At 39.6% G+C, this 21,655-nt stretch overlaps 1 protein-coding gene across 3 annotated transcripts; it reads right to left on the reverse strand.

Annotated features, from left to right (window-relative positions):
- Positions 1 to 221: 221 nt before the first annotated feature.
- LOC143284260 (coiled-coil domain-containing protein 138-like) lies at positions 222 to 21,189 on the reverse strand. Of its 3 annotated transcripts, none has more exons than XM_076590941.1 (14): positions 21,096 to 21,189; positions 14,924 to 14,962; positions 13,363 to 13,536; positions 12,440 to 12,522; positions 11,628 to 11,759; positions 10,640 to 10,759; positions 9,619 to 9,696; positions 8,540 to 8,677; positions 7,401 to 7,547; positions 5,776 to 5,898; positions 4,645 to 4,867; positions 3,685 to 3,809; positions 2,919 to 3,109; positions 222 to 1,767 (listed from the first exon to the last, which is right to left on the reverse strand). In XM_076590941.1, the coding sequence occupies exons 1-14, from the start codon at positions 21,184 to 21,186 to the stop codon at positions 1,632 to 1,634; spliced, it is 1,800 nt and encodes a 599-aa protein (XP_076447056.1). In that variant the 5' UTR covers positions 21,187 to 21,189; the 3' UTR covers positions 222 to 1,631. The 3 variants fall into 3 exon arrangements, with proteins under 3 accessions (XP_076447056.1, XP_076447058.1, XP_076447057.1); XM_076590943.1 differs by having other exon boundaries at positions 14,918 to 14,962; positions 21,096 to 21,183; XM_076590942.1 differs by lacking the exon at positions 21,096 to 21,189 and adding an exon at positions 20,859 to 21,080.
- Positions 21,190 to 21,655: the final 466 nt, after the last annotated feature.

The raw sequence follows: 21,655 nt of genomic DNA on the forward strand, positions 1-21,655 counted from the left end.
ATCTATTTGTCACAGTTTGAAATAATTGACATAAATCTCTTATCAATTGTCGAAAGTAACAAGTCATTTTGTCCTTGAAGTTTAAAGATGTCAAAGCCTTGTCCTGTGAGAGTGTATGTAAATTGTGCTGCTGCAAGAGCGATGTAACAGTTGTTTATTCTTCTCCTTTATACACACATGCATGCACACACTGCAAAACCACCCATATACATACATCAACAGGGATCTTTAATGCATCTTTGATGAAGGAATTCCCATACAGTAAAATCACTTTTCACAGTTCTTATAATGCCAAATGAAAAAAAAAAGAAAAGAAAAGGTCTATAAAAATGTGGTCAAAGCGGCTGCCATTCTCTCCACTGTCTTCTTTAACTGCAATCTTCCTGAGAAAACAACCCAAAAGTGTTGCTCTGATAATTTGCAGCCTTCTCTTAATTACAGCTACTCTCTGTCTACATGCAATGATTACATCTTAAGGCATCAATTTTTAAGTCTGATGTCTTGAGACGGTTAAGTTAACTGAAACCTACACACACACAGAGCAAAAAACAAAAAAAACACACACAAAAAAAACACTGCATAATATACACTGATTAGAAAACACTGGGGAAACAAGGACGGAATTTATTTGTACATTCAAGGCATAAAGTTCAATATCTAGATATCACAGTTCATCACTTGGAGTTCTTGTGCAACTGTCACTGTATTCTTCACACATTGTCAAGACAGACTGATTGCTGAAGACTGTCCCTGTAACTTTGTTATGTATTTCCCATTATCATATTTACCCTCCTTTTCCTTCTCTACCATTTCCTTTTACTGGTGTTATATGGACACTTTTTTTTCCAAAACAATTCATGCAAAGTCATGTTCATAATTCAGAGGTCAGAAAGAAGTTGTTACAGAAGACACAAAATCTGTAGGTTTCACAGTCTGAGAAATGTGTAAAGGGACAACTAATAACAAAATGATATTTTAAAAAACAAAAAAGTCAATATCTGAATGATCAATTGTCAATTTCAAATTCCATTGAGCAAAACCATATATACATCGATCAGTGATAGGCTCATGCTTTAAAAAAAAACATTATTTTTCATTTATTCAGCATACTATTCTTGAGATACAATGAATCGATAAGTGGAACTTGAACAAAAACACAAGGGGACTTTATGCATGATTCTGTGATTATCTATCCATTTACAAACTTCTCAGACTTCCCAACCTCTTGATTTCAACTTTAAGGAATGAATCTGTATGTTTTGATGACATTCCCAGCATGACACGGTAGACAAGAAGAAAAATATGCCAAACAATGACTGGAATGTGAAGTAGTAAAAGCAACCCAGTCCCAAAAAACCTCAGAAATTCAACTATCTGTTTATTACTTCTTTGCTAATCACCTACAAGCTTTATCTGTCTTCTATTGTAAGGATTAGTCAAATCAAACCATATTTCTCCCTTACTTATCTTAATCACAGACAAACAGCATTCCATGAATCTTGACTTAACATCTCAGCATCTCTTTCAGTGTCCCTCTGCTGGTTCTGAATAAACAGCACCGTATTCTTCCAGCACTGTCAGTCATGGAAGCCTCAAAACTGACAGTCAAATATCCAAAGAGTGGTTGGTCTTCAAGCGGTGGAGTTGAGATTGAAAAGAATGGATTTGAGATTCAGCGCCAGAAAAGCATTGTCATTGCCACAGCTCCTCAGCAGTTCCTGAATGATGGTGACAATGGTGTACACTTCAAAGAACTTTTTGTTACTCCTGCAACATAGATGAACACACTTTCAGTTGCTTTGCTCAGGAGAGACAATACAAATAATACAAACATTACAGTCACCATGTCAGATTGGTGCCTGCTTCTTTACTCTGTACTTAAAAAAAAAATGAAACAAAAACACGGATAGCAAAAAAACAACAAAAAACCACCTGCATATAGAAAAAGAAAAAAAGTAATCAGCCTGAATTTCACACAAACAAATCTGTTGTGACAAAAAAGTAATACAATGCAACATAATGATAGACTAGAAAAAAGGTAAATAAATCTGACTTAATGTGGTCTGTTCTCAGTTTTACTATATATGCTTCACTTCGCCATGAGTTCTTATTTTCATTTCACCTGTGGAGACGGATGGCTGTCAATTTTGTGGCACAATTTCACCCACTGGTTTCCTGCTCTTTTGACAAAAATGACACCAAAGTTGTTTTCTTTTTTATAAATCAATAATTTTGACATCTGTTATAATTGGGCTTTCATTATCTGGCAAATTACTGTTTCTCATTTTCCTGCTCTTTGGCAAAAATTAAAAAAAATACACTGTATCACACTGTGTTGTGTTGTACTCTTTTCTACTGCATAGCTCACAGATTTTTCAGTGTGAGATTCAGGATCCTCTCCCTGGAAAGCAGGTTTACTAAAACTGACTTGGCAATGAAACATTTTCATTCATGTATTTGGCCGATGCTGCTATGACAATCAGAACAGCAGTGAAGGATTCCCAAAATAAAATAAAACACTGTAACATCATCTTCATCAATCGTCTAGAAAACGCAAGATAACAAGATGTCTGCCCGTGAAATAAATTCTTCACCAGATTTTGTTTAGAAAAGGACAGCCAGATGAGCGTAAGTAAATATGTGAAAAAAAACAACAAAAAAACAAAAAAAACCCTAACACTAATCAATTGGGCGTGTGACCTGGTAACTAACCATTAATAGTTCCCTGTGGAAAGCAAGTAACAAGAACGAACCCTGGTGTGGCTTTGTATAAAGGAATCGGAATGAACAGGTTAGGAGTAGTGCCACTGAAACTGTGCTGATGGGGAGAAAAAACAAACCCCCCACCCCCTCTCCCCCACCCCCATCCCCAAAAATAAACGACTACAAATCAGGCTTTTGCATTCTAACTGTCCTACCTGATCTTAGATAACTTCTGCAGAATGATGCTGAGTCTCTCCATGATTTTGGGATCTGACAGTGGGGTGCGGATCACCATGGCAGCTGTGCGAAAGAAGGCTTCATTGCTGCAGCTGTCAAGAAAGGCTGACTGGAATGGGGAGTCTGTTGACATCTGTAGAAGAATGTCCACTGCTGTGCCCATGAAAGCCTGTGAAAAGAAAAACACAGTTTATCACATCTCTTTTTACTGACAAAGTGAGATTTGCAGTTACAAGATTAACACTTTTCTCCACTACTTTCATCCACTGATACACAGGAACTTTCATTGAATGAATTGCAAACTGCACCTAGAAAAAGGATGAGAGTCACAAAATAATGGAGAAGTCATATCAAGGATGACAGCTATCACAGACTCATACCATCAACCTTTCTCTGTTGTGAAAAAGTATTTGTATATATGCATATTAATACAGTAGAAATATGATGGAAGATTTCACCAGGTTTTACTGATATTGTTTATTTTGTGATACAAATCTGTTAAACTTTAAAATACAAAAACAACTGTCAAACTGTTGTCACGTAGACTGAAGAGACTCCTTAATCTGTTTGCCTGCCCACAATGAAATTAAACAGCATTTTCTCAACACATGCCCATAAAAGCCTCAAGGAGATGGTCAAAATATTTAGACCAAAGACCACAACAAAACTCTGAAATGGTCTATCCCTCTCCCTGCCTTTGTGTTGATATTGTTGATGCTGGTCAAGATGGAAACTGTTTCTCACCTTGTTGGTGGGTTTGAGGAAATGAGTGATGACAGGTGTTGCCTGGTAGTACAGGAACAGCTCCTTGGACACCTCAGACTTCAGCTCCACTTTCAGCACGTCAAAGGCATGAGCCAGGATGTCTGCTGCTCACAACATTCGAATAGTTTAGTTATTGTGTTATGTTGTATTGTGTTGTGTTGGATATAATTGTGTTGCACTGCACTGTAATGCGTTGTACTGATCTGTATTATACTGTATTTGTATTGTATTGTGTTGTGTTGTCTTGAATATAATTGTGTTGTATTGTGCTATGTTGTATTGTATTGTACTGTTCTGTATCATACTGTATTAGTACTGCATTGTTTTATTCTGGCCACAACTGATTTCTCTACTTGGGCTGCCCTCCTTGCATTGTGTGTGTTGCTGTAGTATGGAGCTACCTTTATTTTTCTTTTCTTTTTTCCTGTCTGTGAATATGTTTTGTGTTTCTATATGTTTCCACAGAATTTTACAAGGGACTACCTTTTGTCTTTTACCTGCACATTGGACTTGGTGTATCATTTCATCCAAATGATTAACATCCAGAACATCACTCAAGATCAAGTTGAAGTATGTGCGTGTGTGTGTGTGTGTGTGTGTGTGTGTGTGTGTGTGTGTGTGTGCATGTGAAAGCTGCATTGTTTCTGAGAGTTTTGACAGTATGAATATAACATAGTGAAAATACCTTTTAAATAATAATCTTCAATAGCCTGGAAGATATGACTGAACTAAGATTAACAGCATGAATTTTCCATTTTTCTGGAACTTAACTCAGCATACAGCATGGGCCAGTAAAATGTGTCAGAAATGAAAGGGTTAAATAGGCCACAATCTGACCTCTTCTTTTGAATGCATAACACATATTTTTTTGATGAAAATGACAAGCATACAAGACGACCAATATCATTCATTTACGATATTCCCCCTCTGTCCACTGACCTTGTGACAGGGTTTTCAGAATGATGAAACATGACAGGAGCCGTACGTGCTGGTTATGACTGCGTAAAAACAGTGCATCCCGTGAGGCATCCCCGGCACAGTCCCCCATCCCTGATGCCAGAGCTATGGCGCTACCTGTGGCCCCGTCTTCCATCCCTCGCAACCAGCGTGGCCGATAGATCTCCTCACCTAACCGCCGCAACGTGGAGGACAAGCTGGCTTTCTGAGAATTCCAACAAAAGTTGGCAATCATTGTGTAGGGAATGAGTCTGAATCATACACAAGCATAAACACAGACACACAATCTACTTAGCGCTACATGTATGTGGAATGAGTCTGAATAGTTTGAATTGTACACAAGCATACTACTTGGCGCTACATGTATGTGGAATGAGTCTGAATAGTTTGAACTGTACACAAGCATACATAGACCAAAAACAACCTACTTCACACTGCAAGTGTGTGGAATAAATTCTGAATAGTTTGAATCATACACAAGCATACACAGACACACAAACAACCTACTTAACACTGCATGTGTGTTAAACGAGTCTAAATAGTTTGAATCGTAAACAAGCATACATAGACACACACAAAATACTTAACGCTGCATGTGTGTGGAATGAGTCTAAATAGTTTGAATCATACACAAGCGTACAAAGACACACACAGCCTACTTAACACTGCATGTGTGTGGAATGTGTCTGAATAGTTTGACTCATACACAAGCATACATAGAAACACAAACACAACATATTTAATACTACAAGTGTGTGGAATGAGTCTGAATAATACACAAGTATACACACACATAAGCAAATTACATACCAATCACTATTCAAATACACAGTCCATGAGATTCTTGAAATACACCAGTTACCTTGAGAAGCTATACTTTAAGCTCAAAAAAGTCATATCATTCAAGACTACCTCATTTCTGTTGTTTTCTTTTATTGTTTTTTTTTCAAAAAAACTTATGTTTTGACAAGTTCACATTAATTTTGACAGGAACATCTTTTTGCTTATTCATTTTTGATTAAAAAAAAAATCAATATACACATGCTATTGAGCGTAGTCCCAATCTGAAACAGTTCTGTGTTTTGCATGTGTGTAACTGAAAGCACTCATCACCTGCTGACTGGTGCCTTGCTCAAGGAGCAGAAGGGACCAGTAGATGAACTGCAGGCAGGGAAGGGAGCGCTTGACACTGCCCAACTGACTCTCCCGCAGGATCTCCACAAAGGACGGAAGAAGCTGCACACAGTCACACCAGACTGTATTAATACCTCATGGCTGCTGGACAGTGCAGATCACCAGAAGTTCTACACAAAAATACATGCACACACACAAACATGCAAACACACACTCACAGACACACACACACACATGAGAAATGCTTTAACAGTCCAACAAGCACTGCAATGTGGTAATCTCTAAACTGTAAAAGGCTGATGAACACTGGTTTAAGCAAATATGAAAGAATGTGCTTGCCTGACAGTACAACAGAATATGAAACAATATAATTATCACATAACTTTCATACACTCCAAGATAAATGTACATCTCAAAGTCTAGTTGCATATACACATGCACAAATGCAAGTAATGTGGAGTGATGGCCTGGAGGTAACGCGTCCGTCTCAGAAGCGAGAGAATCTGAGCGCGCTGGTTCGAATCATGGCTTAGTTGCCAGTATTTCCTCCCCCTACACTAGACCTTGAGTGGTGGTCTGGACACTAGTCATTCGGATGAGACGATAAACCGAGGTCCCGTGTGCAGCATGCACTTAGCCCACGTAAAAGAACCCATGGCAACAAAAGGGTTGTCCCTGGCAAAATTCAGTAGAAACATCTACTTTGATAGGAAAAACATATAAAACTGCACACAGGCAAAACAAAAAAAAAAAAAAGGGTGTCGTTCTCAGTGTAGTGACATGCTCTCCCTGGGGAGAGCAGCCTGAATTTCACACAGAGAAATTTGTTGTGACAAAAGAGAAATACAAGTCATGCATGTATTCATGCCCACCCTGTAAACAGGGAAGAAACAGTGTTATAACTGTGATGACATGTGAAGGTGTTCACATGCATGGCTTTAGGTCCAATGAATACTATCAAGTGTTCATAATTCAGAACAAAATTCAACACAGTTAATTTAATTTCATGAAACATGAATGATTACTGTATATGTATTGTTGGTAATGAGAAGAAAATTACATAAAACAAAACTGTGACCAAAACAGTGATTCCTATAAACTGCTGACAAGCTTTCACTGAACATGTGACCACAACTGTGGGTGTTAACATTTCAAGATTAAGTCATCACCACTTCTATGAAGATCTGATCCCAAAACATGAAGTTGGAAACAGGGAAGTAAGGATATTACAATGCGTTTAAACAGTACTGGGTATCCCTCTTTTTCTAAGAGATAAAAAGTGCATGTCCAAGAACTAAGTGATGTCCAAGAACTACTTATGTTTTTCTTTTCAAGGTTTTATTTTTTTCTGACAGTTACATTATAAACCTGGATCTTTTATCTGCTAAAACACCTCATATCATATTGTTGTTCTTTGCGACTCCCACGTCCACTAGTACGCACAGGTGGGCTTTTATATGTATGACCACTTTCACCCCTGCCATGTAGGGAGTCATACTCCGTTTTCAGGAGGGCTCATGTCATGTTGAACGAGACAGAAGTCTCAATGCTTACTGGCCTGTGCACCAGTGAGTCACAGAAAAGGAGGTGTAATTAAATGTTACCTTGAGAACTTTGTCCTGCAAGAAATCTGCTGCTGAGAATCGCTCCGATGGATGCGTGGGCTGGTCTGTGATGGACTGACGAAGATGAGCTTCACACACCCACTCCAACAATACTGACAGCATGTCATACACCGGACTGCGTAGTGCCTGAGAAAAAGCGATACACTGCAACTGATCCTTTCAAGACTGCTACCTCTAGACATCTCAATACTTAACACTGCATCAATATTACTGGGCTATAAATTTATTACATCAGTTTCATAAACATGACACTGGTTGCCCATAACAAAGAAGAAAATGTCGTTTGTGTTTTTCCGTTCAATGCTTCAAATGACTTTAAATCCGTTCAATGCTTTAAATGACTGTAAATAACTAATTCACATATCAGGTGTGATACACAGGTTCACACAAATTGAAAACAAACAGGATATAACATACCAAATGACACACCAAGTCAATTTCACATTGTTTAATATTTTTCAAAATTTTCACCAAATTCAAACAAGAAAATGGTTCTGTCCAAATAAAGTTCAAACACACATTTTGTTTTTGGTGTAGGTTTGAGAGTTTGGAAAATGTTTATTTATAGCAGACATTCATGAACATGGCCAATAAAATGATGTCTGCTGACATATCTTTAAGTTTCTACAGTTTGAAAACTTTCTGTACTTTTTCTGGAATTTAAAAAAAATTTTTTTTTTACTACATCCAACACAATTTCATCAGTGTGATATTATTACTTTATTACTTTTGTTCTTATTGTTTCAATCAGCTTACAGCATGCCTGAATGAAAAGTTCTTGTTGGTGCAACTTTGTGATGAGGCTATTCCAGCTCTGCATTTATTCCTTTTTCCAACTAGAGAGAGAGAGAGAGAGAGAGAGAGAGAGAGTGTGTGTGTATGTGTGTGTGTGTGTGAAAGTGTGTGTGTGTGCGTGTGTGTGTGTGCATGCATGTGCATGCATATGTCAATTTCTGACAAGAATCTGTGAGTATTTTTTTGATACCCTCACATAGTTCTTCCAGACTGCAGACTTTCTCAACATGTTCCTAGCACTACACCAGCAATCTCTGTCAAGGCAATGCTGCAGCGCTACAATTAGTGCTGTGCTACAGAGAGGACTGGCAGCACTATGTTACCTTTGTTTTGTGCTGTTTGGAGGACCTCTCCTCCGGTTCCTTGCTGTCTCTGCCGCTCTTTGTCGCCCTCACCGCCAGCTCCAGCTGCTGTGTGTTCACCTCTCCGTCCCTCTGCCGCTGTGCAAACTCCTGTTTCTTCTGAAATACATGCATGGGCTAGTTTATTTATTTCTGCCGCTGTGCAAACTCCTGTTTCTTCTGAAATGCATGCATGTGCTAGTTTATTTATTTCTGCCGCTGTGCAAACTCCTGTTTCTTCTGAAATGCATGCATGTGCTAGTTTACTTATTTCTACTGCTATGCAAACTCCTGTTTCTTCTGAAATGCATGCATGGGCCAGTTTATTTATTTCTGCCACTGTGCAAACTCCTGTTTCTTCTGGAATACACATGTGTGCTAGTTTCTTTATTTCTACTGCTGTGCAAACTCCTTCATGTCTTTTTCTTTTCTTTCTTTTATCATGTGCTTGTTTAACTTCATTTTTTCTCCTTTTCTCTCATATCCTTCATGTTTTTGGGTTTTTTTTTATCATGTGGTTCTTTAACTCTGATGATTTCTTGATATGATTCTTCTTCTTCTTCCTCTTCTTTGTTAGTGGGCTGTGACTCCTACGTTCACTCTTGTACACGAGTGGGCTTTTACATGTATATCTGGTTTTACCCCAGTCTCATAGGCAGTCATACCTGGTTTTTGAGGGGGTGCATGCTGGGTATGTTCTTGTTTCCATAACCCATTGAATGCTGACAAGGATTACAGAATATTCAACATGCTTATTTGATCTTCTGCATGTGTATACACACGAAGCGGTCTCAGGCACGAGCAGGTCTGCACATAAGTTGACATGGGAGATCGGAAAATCTTCTACCTTTACCCACCAGGCGACATGAACGGGATTTAAACTCACTCAGATTGAAAGTCCGACACATAAAACCACCTGGCTGTTGCACCCATCAAAATAGTTGTTAGTACTGTCTTCATGGCTGTGCTGTTCATGTGAAATAAATAAATTAATAAATATATTTCTCACACACACACACACGCACACACACACATACACACACAATGTGAACACACACTACCTGAAGATTTGAGAGCCTAGCCTGTAGACTTGTGTTCTGTTTGCTTAATTTCTCATTCTGGGTCTGGGATGCAGTTACCTGAAACAAAAACATATTTGCATTATTTCTGCCATTGTCAGCATACTCAAACAGTTTTGTCTGATCTTCGCTGACCCATGAAAGACACGCCAGAAATGTGCAAAACTGACCCTAAATTCTGTTCTCATTCTTTTTACTCACAAGCAATCAAGCAAAAACACATCCAGGGATTAAGGCTGATTTCATTAGCATCATGATTCTCCACACACAAAAAAGCAGAATCAACAATGTTCAACAAACTTGCTCAATCCTTTCTATGCATATTTGACATGTGAAGCTTCCACAAGCAACTGCCACAGCTCTTTTTGTTATGCTCAGATTTAATGCTGACTCCCATCTCAGATGAAACAGTCAACAGGGATAACCATCCACAGAAAGTGGAAGGGGGGGACACTATACTAACCACCAGAACAACATGTCATGTGAAAATATACAGGTGGTACGAACTTTTTTAACAGATTTTCACACCAACAAATATTGTGCTTTAAAATAATCTGCACACATCAGATTTCTATTACTGATGTGAAAATAACAGTCATTGTTGTACTTCAACAGCAATTTCTTTCACCATGGGTGCCTGACTAGGTACTGGGTGAACAGGGATAACTGGATGATGCAAAGCAAGCAGTCTGCAATGGCTCGCTAAGCCTGATTAACAGTACTCTTGCACTCCAGTTACAATGCAGGAGCTGCACGTAACAGTTTTGTAATCTATCACCAGCAGAAAAATTCCCACATCTCAGACTGCATATGCAGTCCTAGAATAAACAAGCGCTGTGCAAGGTAGGACTAGATATACAGTCCTTAGAAAAGAGTTAGGACAACAACAAAAAAACCTCAATCCACAGAACAGTTTAACGGTCAACCAAGAAAACTGCACAGAAATGAGATCATACTATCCCATTTCAAAGACGAGACATTCTCACCTCTTTTTTATTCTCACCTCTTTTTTTAGTGTATCATTTGCCTGCTTCATGGTCTCAAAGTTTTCCTTCAACCGTTTGTTTTCTTTGTTCTTCTCTTTCAATGCTTGCTCAAGGTAAGCAATCTGATTGAGGAATTTCTGAAAGTCAAGCAAAAACACACATATGCATCATCATAGTTAACCACACGATGTCCAACCACAGTTCAAAACTGCTGATATAACTCTGAATTCCTGGTCTGTAGTGAATTTGTACAACAAACTGCATACACAATTAAAAATTCTTTTAATTGCAAAACGCATATATTTTTTTTTCTGCTCTCATTATTCAGAACTAAAACTAATAAATAACAACAGCAACAATTTTTCTACAACAGAACTGTTTCAATTCATTTCTGAAAACTGTCAAGGTCTAAACCATGCAATTTCATTGGTAAACTACTTGCTATCTAACCTGCCTGGCAATTTCACATGACAGACATTGTACGCCTGTCTTGTTTTGCAAATCAGAATGGGAGAAAAAATGCTGAAATATAGTTATGTCTGTGTAACATGTTGTGGATGCACAGACGGAAGGACTAAAGTTAACTTACTGAAATTTTTTTTACTTGAACTAAGTTATACAATAACAAATAAACTGGAGCATCGGTCGTTGGCTGGATCACCAAGTAGAAAGCCCATACTCAAAGAGCATTAGCCTCTTGACTGCCTTGCCCGTAGAATTCAGGACCATAGTGACATCACTGATGTGACATCAAAAGAGAGGAAATAACTGTGGAAGGCTGAAAATTCACACATTTGATCAAGAGTGATATATCTCTAGACCATTTCTCACTTTTTGGATGATTGTTCTGGATATTGTTTTATGACTTGAAACACCACTTCTGCTGTTCTTTTCCCCCATGGCAGTCAAAGGGTTAATACTTGACTATACATGCAGCAGCTATGCATCATAGCATGAGTGTAACAGAACAGTGTTAAAGTCTGTCAACAAATGCTAGATAGTGACCTGCTGGACAGCTGCTATCTGCTGCCTGGCCTGGTGGTCTGTGATGGTCTGCAGGTTGCTCTGGGACACACTCAGCATGCGTTCCCTTTCCTTCAGCTTCTGCTCCCGCTCATACAGCAACTGGTTCTCTTCCTACACACACAGCCAGTTAGAAACTTGAACTCAGGGATAAATGTAGCCTGCAGCACTGCATTTTATTGTATTGTGTTGTACTGCACTATATTGTGTTGAACTGAATTGTATTGTACTGTATTGTATTGTATCAAATCATTGCATCATATGGTTATACTTTTTGTCACAAAAGATTTCTGTGTGAAATCCGGCTGCTCTCCCCTTTGGGAGGGAGCACCACAATGCAGCGCTGCCTGGTTTTTTTGGGGGTGGGTGGGTGGGTGGGGGAGGGTTGTTGTTGTCTGTCTGCGCATGTATTCGTTTTCCTATCAAAGTGCAATTTTTCTACAGAATTTTCCCTGGGACAACCCTCTTGTTGCCATGGGTTCTTTTAAGTGCAGTGAATGTATGCTGCACATGGGACCTACGTTTATCTTCTCACCTGAAAGACACACCTGCATATATTTTCTGACAAGTACTGGGCATGTAACATAGGGAAGAAGTCAATCATAGGAAACCTGTCAGTGGATGAGTCCTGAAATCAGTGCCAATCTGGGTAAAAGCTTACTGGTGAAAATGACTAACCAGGGCAAAATTCAATCCTAATATCAGTGTATATGAGTGCTTGTGTGTGTGTACATAAAATCATACACAGTGTTTGCATGCTTCATGTGTATTATATAACATGTTGTTGTACAAACTTTCAACTTTTCACTGATGGCTTGCAGCTCCTCATATATGCCGTTGAGGTAGTCCTGGCTGGGGGGTTTGCCTCCATTTCCTTCTGCTCAAACAGAGAAACAAACATTCATCTGAAAAAACAAAAACAATAAATCGGAACCAACATGACTGTATGTATAGGTTTGTGCACAGTTTCAGTTTCTCAAGGTGGCGTCATTGCCTTTGAACAAATCCATATATATGTTACACCACAACTACTAGGCAGATGTCTGACAGCAGCATAACCCAACGCACTTGTCAGGCCTTGAGTGCAGGCATGTAATTATATTTGTGTACCCATCAGTGGATTTCTTCAACAGAATTATGCCAGAGGGCAACACTTTTGTCGCCAGTGTTCTTTTGCAGTGCGCCAAGCGGATGTTGTATATGGAACCTTGGTTTATCGACTCATCCAAATGACTAGATGGTCAGTTTGATTTTCCAGTCAAACACAAAAGAAAGGGCCATAGCGGGATTCAAACCCAGACCTTCATGGACACTATGCTGGCAGATGAGCATCTTATTCATTCTGCCACCTTCCTCCTCCTTTGTGCACAATGTGGGAGTGATAAAAACCAGTTACGATCTCCATGCACCCTAACTCCCCCCCTCCGGCCCCTTTATTGTTTTAATCTTTCTGTCTGTTTTGGAGAAATAATGCTAGTTTGTATGGTTTTGGACTTGTTACATTTGTGATTAGTGCACCAATGTATATACATTTTAATCACTGTGAAAACTGTATAAAGCCTGTTCTTCTGTGTTCGGGAGCAAGCTACAATTTCAACATTTGATTCATTCATGTAGCTTATAAACCTAAGAGTATGTTTTTCAGGATTGACAAAATGAACATGCTTCATGCTGCATAACAGGAATAAGAGCTGTGAAAAGATCAACACCTACTGACCCAAGTTGAAGCTGACTTCTATCTTTCCTCTCCGTTTTCGCCCCTGGGTTCCTTTCCTGGCACGTGCAGCTTCTCTCCTGTGGGCAGGTGAGAAATCAGTGGGACTGTCCGAGTCCAACACCTGCCCTTGCAGGCCTGCAGAGGGGGAGCCCATGATGGGAGTCACAGCTCCCTCTGTCATTCAGCAAACAGGGAAACACCGTGTCATTTATTTTTTCTTTAAATACAAATATTCAGTTTCAGAACAGCTCAGTTAGTTATTCGAAAATTCAAATATGCACTATGTGAGTCTCCTTTCAATGAAACTTTAAAAAAAACCTTATCTAATCTATTTATTTTTGGCATAAACGGGATACAGCAACTGTCAAATGCAACTCTCTATGGTACAACATATCATTTGTTCAGAGTTTATGGCTGCAAACAATCACTCATCATTGACAAAAAACAAGACTTGAGTACCGTTGCAGAACACTGTAAAAACAACATGTACAGACATGTTTATACACACACACACACACATATATATATATATAAATATATAAGTATACATGTGCATCTGCAATTATATATATAAACACACTCGCATACACTAAGTATCTCACTTCATCTTTCTCTCTCTCTCACTCTATCTTTTCCCCCCGCCCTGCAACTCCCCCCCCCCCCCCCCCCCCCCCCCACACACAATACATAGATTTGGACAGAACTAGACTTTTGGAGACAGATGAAGAGAAACACTAAGACACAGGTGAGAGAGAATGAGACCAGAGATCAGAAAGGCAGGTAGGAACAGAGAAAGCACAGAGAGTGCATTCAAAAGAGAGAGAGAATGATGAGGAAGAGGATAGAGGAAGCAGGCAGATTCTTAACGATTTCCGATTATGGACAAGCTCCAGTTAAACCACATAACTCAGTCATCCAAAAGAAATGAAAATGTCAGGAAGAAACCATCCCCACAACATTCCCAGAATAATAATAAAACTGGTTTCTCCCTTACATACACAATACATGCACAATCACACACACACACACACATGAATACAAACATTCACACATGCATACACTGACACATACTGACAAGGGTACAAGGCAGACCAGGAATAATTCTTTCTCCTTACTGTGCTGTTGCAGCAATGACATTGCTGTCAAGCAATAATTCTGGGGGCTAAATCCACATTTCTTCCCCTCCACTTCTCTCTGTGACTGGCAAAGTGAGTATCCATGCCTTGTGAACACTACTCATTCTGTCTTGAGGAGGTAAATTGTGGATATTGCCATTCTGAGATTGCCAGAAGTATTTCATAATCAATAGAATTACCAAACTACAGCAGGCTGATTGGAGGTTGGTGATTACTTTATTAACTTGATTAAGCCTTTCTACCAATACATTCATTACATTGCAAAGAATATATATGCTAAAAATACACACATACATGGTGAGTTAATATACAGTATACATACACTCACATGTGCATGCACAGACACATACACTCACATGAGTGTGCACACACATATACACAAACACACTGACAGACATGTAAAGAGTGAACACACACACATTTACCCAAGTCACTTTCGTCTGAGTTGTCCATGAAAGCACAATCTGAAAATATGGGAAAACACATTACACATTATGGTTCAACACACATTCTGTGAGGTTCCTGAAAAAAAAGCTACATTAGTTTTATCTAACAGTACCTGGATTATTGACATTGTCACTGTCCATGATAATGGAACCTTGGCCTTTAACATGCATTCTCTCTCTCATCTGTCTTTCTGTCACAGAGACACTCAATATTTTGTGTTTATTTTCAAGGATGATTTTGGTCATACTTCAAGCAACAGAAGCATGTTCTAGACTTTTAAAACTCAGAGCTCACTGAATTGCAAAAACACAATAGGCACAGTCTACAAGTCCACCAGAACAATATCTTGAAGTATTTTTTGCAGGGCGACAAGTTAACTCATCACCATATATCTCTGCAGAAGAATGAGTAATGAGCTGTTTTATTTTCTTTAAATACTTAATTTTCAACAAAATTACTATGTCCAGGGTATTGTGAACCTAAAACTATATGAAGCAGTTAGAATGTGTGATAAATTCTTCACCTGTTTCCTAAGAAGGAAGACATGTTATTGTGTCATTTTTTTAAAGCAAAATAATTCAGTCAAACGAAGTAAGCATTAATTTATACATGTACGCTATCCTGCAATCAGGAATGGGTTAAACCATGCAACTCCAATGACCTTGCACTAAAGCTGTGGAATTTCCAAGTCTCTTGAAAAATCATTCTGACCTTGATCTTGGTTTACGTTTCCTCCCCTTCCCATCAGATACCCTATCACTGGCTGTGTATGAATTATCACACACACACACACACACACACACACAGACACACACACAGAGATTGATTGATAGATATTGACTGATTGATTGATTGACAAATGAAAGAATCGAGAAGGAGAGAGAGAGATGTGGCAAGACACAGACAGAAAGCAAGACAAGTGAACAGACAGACATGCAGAATGACAGAATCTGCCTTTGTTGGTGCTGTAGAAGTGTTATCTTCTGGAACACAGTTTCATTCTGGGATGATTCTGGGTTATTGAACTTATTCACTGTTCCTTGCAATACTGATGAAAACTGATGTACTGGTAGACTATTTAAACATGACTGCAATGAAACTGTTTTAAGAACTGATGACAAACATTCGGCCACACATACATACTGAAAATGCATCAAACAAAAAAACACACGCGCGCGCGCGCATTTGTAAAACTGGGAATCCTGTCCAGGCATACAAAACTTGACCAATTGTAATGCATGTCATGGGGACGTTTAATAGGCCCAGGCGATAAAGCCAGCGCCCCCCTAGTTCTACTACTACTACATCCACACACACACCGCGTTAGTTCTGTTAGTTTTATTCACCGGAAAGTATGAATTCTTCGTCATACTTTGCAATGAGGCAATAGGCCTATCCACAGAACACTCGTTTTCCACCACATCATGACAGTTTCCTGATTCACTTGTTGAGAAATGTCCTTCGACAATGCTGCGAAGAAATGCCAAGCGCTTCTTTCGATCTTGGAAAAATGGCATGGCGCCGACGGTACCCGTTAATTCGTGTTGTGAAACGTTGTAATATTCAACCCAGTGGCAATGATTTTACAGCTGTCGGGGAAAAGTTTTGACACTGAGCCATTGCGTTCTCATTGCATCGACTGTCGGCAGAAGCAAATCGTTAACTGCAAAGGTCGAGCACAGACTGAAATGTCCGCAGGACTAGTTTTAGATCTTATCTTGAAACAACAGTTTTGAAACGATGAGCGCTGACTTCATGTAGATCCACGGATGTACGTGAACCAGTCCATCTAGTTCGATTTTTTCCTTTTTTGTTTGTTTGTTTTCGTCACATTCGCCATAGAAGATCGTTTGTGTCCGTTAAATTTGAATTTCAAAAGTGTGGATCGGACAACAAATCACTGAAGAAAAGTTTTGCTTGGTTGGTTGGTTGGTTGGGGTGGTTTAATTGTTTGTTGTTGGTTGTTTTTTTTTTTACGTGTTCGAATGTTTAAATGGTACACAATTTGTGAACTCCATTGGTAAATTTCAGCTTTGAATTGCTCTTGAGGTTAACTTGAGTTAATTAAACCTACATGAACAGTCAAAACAATGTGTTGAACTAGACACGAAGCTGTGATCATACGATCCGTGGACACATACATGTCTGTGGTTTGGCCTTATAGGCTAATCGTCTTGACTTTAGATCTAGGCCTATGCCCTTCACATAATTTTTGCCACCAATGGATATTGGTTTTATTAACAGATGAAGTGTGGAATTTTTTCCCCTCGGTCTGCTTTTTCTGTTCAGCAGTGATGATTTTCCAAGCCAAATTATATATATATATATATATTATTTTTTTTTCCAGTTTATGAACTGATTTATTTTATTTTATTTTTGGCTCCGCATAATCTGCCTGTTTGAATGGGATTTCTGCAATGCCGCTCATTAGGAGTCTTCAATATGCAGCCACACCCCGGTTCGTGTGCTACAGTCAGCAGTCCTCAGGTACCAATGTGGCTATTTAGGTCTCCTGATCACCACACACCAGAGAAGACCGGGCCTACACTGCTGCCCAGTGGTGTTCCATAGTTCCTGTTCTGATTAAACGTAAGCAGGACACCACTTACTGAGCCTCCTACTAAAGATAATAATCTAATAGATGTGAAGCCATACTTAGTGACAGTCCCATCCAGAGTGAAGAGTGCTACTAATTCCCTCCAATGACAGCCCCATCACAGATCTGCCGACACTGAAGACCTTGATAGGAACTCACCACAGGCATGGAAGTGGGAAAGCATCGAAACTGTGGTTATGATAACACATCATGAAAGCCCACAGAATGCACAACCTTTTTTTTTTTCTTCACTGATGTTAAATGGGGATGATAAAAATACTGTTATATAGGTCCATGTTAGGTTGGGACTATGTCAGTATGAGACAAAGCTGCATTCCATAGGTTTCCTTTCATAACACATCCCACCAACAATCAGGACTGTGATATACAGACAGCTGCAGTGTTAGTCAGGAAAATGTGAGCAAGACTTCCAACAGTGCATCTGTGAAATGGATGACCCTTTACTGTGTGTCCCAGTCTTCCCATGTGAGCCCATAATTTACTCAATTCTCCGTGGGAGCAAGCCACAAGCTGAAAACACCCATCTCTGATGAAGCTCAAACTCTGTGTCCTCCTGATCAGTCTGCCCAGCTAACTACTTGGCCATGGTGGCCAGTGGACCCACACCTTTGTGTGGTCTTCCATAGAATGTTTACAGTACACTGGTCTGGTATATATGTCAGAAAAATTCTCATATCAGACCACATCTTTCCTTGCCACAGTCTCAGCATTCACTTTACACACACAAAAAAAAGAGAAAAAGAAGAAGGAAATAATGAACTATGTCTTCACATTTTTTGGGCAGGATTGCCAAAGAAAAATTGATAGAATAACTACACATGTACAATGGTATTTTACTGAACTGTTTGCCTAAAAAAACTAATTGAGTGACTACAATAACATTTTACTCGACTGTTTGTTTTTAATTGATCATAATAAGTTCATCCACTGATAACTTATTTTACTTTATCTGATTAATTATATATTTATAATTTAAACACTTATTGCTGATAGCATTTGTAGTTTCCTTATCATTTTTTGTGAATATTCATTGATAATTAATACCTACCTATTCATAACATCTTTTAACCAATGTGTGTGTAAGAATATGTGTGTATGTGTTTGTATGTACGTATGTATGTATGTATGTATGTATGTATGTACCTGTCAATCTATCTATCTATCTATACATATATATGTGTGTGTGTGTGTGTGTGTGTGTGTGTTCTTGATCATTCGCCATAAGGGGATGACAGGTCACTGCCAATGCCGGGAGTCCACAGGCTGCTTCTCAAACTCAACCTAAAAATTCCTGTGGACTTGATGGCATCACAGTTTCAGTTTCAGTTTCAGTAGCTCAAGGAGGCGTCACTGCGTTCGGACAAAACCATATACGCTACACCACATCTGCCAAGCAGATGCCTGACCAGCAGCGTAACCCAACGCGCTTAGTCAGGCCTTGAGGCCTTGGCATCACAACCAGGCTCCTGAAAACAGGTGCTGAGGAGATTGCCCCAGCCTTCACTCTGCTCTTCTGACTGGAAGCAGGCTCACATTGCACCTGTCTTCAAGAAGGGAGAATGCTACAAAGCAGAAAATCATTGTGAAATCTCTTTAACATGTGTAACCGGCAAAATAATGGAACAACCTGTCTTCAAGAAGAGAGAATGCTACAAGGCAGAAAATATCATCCAATCTCCCTTACATGTGTAATAGGCAAAATGATGGGGGCACATATTCACCAGCCACATCACGATGTACCTGAAGAGCAACAATACCCAGAACAGAATGGCTTCAGAAGAGGACAATCCTGTGAGACAAAGCTGCTCGGCTACATTGATGAAACCACATTCTAGCTGGAAAAAGGGAACCAAGTAGACATAATTGTCCTCCACTTCTACAAGGCCTTTGACATGGTCAGCCATGTCCTGCTTGTTCACATATTACAGCGCTAAGAAATTAGAGGTCGGCTAAACACCTGGATTAAAAACTTTCTTGAGGACAGGCAACAAGCAGTTGTGGTGGAGGGAGTTGCCTCAGAATACATACCAGTCAACTCAGGTGTTAGTGTTCGGTTCTCAGCCCGTCTCTTCCATCTCTGCAACTATGACCTCCCAAAGTCCATCAAATCTGAGGCCAGATGATCTGCAGATGACACCATGTGTAACAAAGAAGGTAGCCAACCAGCACATACTCCAAGACCTTGTTTCCTTTATTATCTATGAGAAACAGTGGCCATGCAATTCCACCCGTCTTTAGAAGTGCTCCATCTTGAGTGTCAGTCGAAAGAGAAATATAAAGTACCAGACTACCAACTCCATGGCCATCCACTGGAAAAAGTCAACACCATAAAATACCTTGGTGTGAACATCCAAGATGACCTGCGCTGGGGATCCCACATCAACTCTACAACCAATAAAACCAACAAGACCCAAGGCTTTCTCTGGTGCAATCTCAAGATAGGAAACAAGAAGACAAAGGAAACTGTATGCAAAGCCCTTGTTCGACCTGTCCTTGAGTACATAGCCTCTGTGTGGGAACTCTATACAGCCAGTGACATCCAGGCCATCGAAAAGGTCCAGCGCCGAACAGCAAGATGGGTCACCAACCAACATCAACAGATGTCATGTGATGTCTTCATCCTTAGCTCCCTCAACTGGCACCCCCTACAAGCCAGATGGAAAAAAACACGCCCGGAGATGTTTCATAAATAAAAATTAAATTGCACCATGGTATCATGTCCATAAACTCAGTCTGCCAACCAAGACCATCAGACAGCTGGCTGAGCTCCAGAAAAACAACAACACCTGCAACTGTAATATCCCTGCCGGCAAGACGCAGTACAGACAGATGACTTTCTTTCCCCGCACCATCCCGGAATGGAACACACTGCCCCAGAAGGTTGTCACAGCCGATTCGCTGGATTGCTTCAAGTCCAAATTGGCGTCTTGTCTGTGACACAACAGATTAAATTTACCCCCACTCCCCTCCCCTTCTGTTTATTTGCCCCCACCCTGCATCTTCCAGCATGCACCCCCTCCCCCTCCCCTCCCCCTGCTAAATTGCGCCCAACAGCGGCCTCCCACAAAACGACAGTTCCATCAACATATTGATCTTGGTTGTCAGTGGAAGAAGAACACAGTAAAGACTCTCTCTCTCTCTCTCTCTCTCTCTCTCTCACACACACACACACATATATATATATATATATCATATACACGCATACACACACACACGGGTAAATTTGAAGTCAAGAGCTCAGTTTTTAGTCAGCTTTTGGCAGAGACAATAAACTAAAAAAGAAAGAATTCACTTACTTTGATGTCAGAAGTGGAAGATAATGGCGATTAAAATTCAAAATCAGTCGCTCTTTGTCTTAAATAAAGTAATATGTGGAATCCGAGTCTGATTCGGAGTATTTTCAAGTTTCAACACGTTGTGAATGTGTGTTGAAATTTAACACTGCGATGTTAACAAGTGACAAACATGCTATAACAATAATTCAAAATCGATCAGCACAAAAATTAGTACTAAAATTGGAAACAAGAACTGACTGTTGCTTCGACAAACTCCTGTTGGTTGGTTATTGTTTATAAACAGCAGACAATCGCCATTTTCAAACAATCTTTCAGCTAAAGCTACCATTCTGAGCTAGCCTAAAGCTAACAAGTCAACTCAAAAAACCTATCGAAACATTACCCGTTCTTGAACACGATATGGTACAGACGTGGCACCACAGACCTCTGATTTATACATGTGCTGGCTGATATAACTACTACTACTACTACTACTACTACCACTGTTGTTGTTGATGCTGCTGCAACAACTACAACCATCAATTATTTCTAGCACTTATCAAGAATCATTTAGATCGGGTAAGGGGGGGTGGGGGGGCAAAACAAAACACATTGAACTCAAGTCAAATGCGTTTCACAAGAAAAGAAAAAAGACAATGCAGAGTACTTATGATAATTACACACACACACACACACACACACACTTAAGACTGTTGAGAAAAGCTGGAAGGATGGACTCTTTCATAGACACAGTGTCCCAGTCATGTAAAAGACGGTTTGCTCAGAGAAAGTATGTGCTAATTAAAAATGAATCATGC

This window comes from Babylonia areolata, chromosome 7 (assembly GCF_041734735.1).
Source record: "Babylonia areolata isolate BAREFJ2019XMU chromosome 7, ASM4173473v1, whole genome shotgun sequence".
NCBI lineage: Eukaryota > Metazoa > Mollusca > Gastropoda > Neogastropoda > Buccinidae > Babylonia > Babylonia areolata.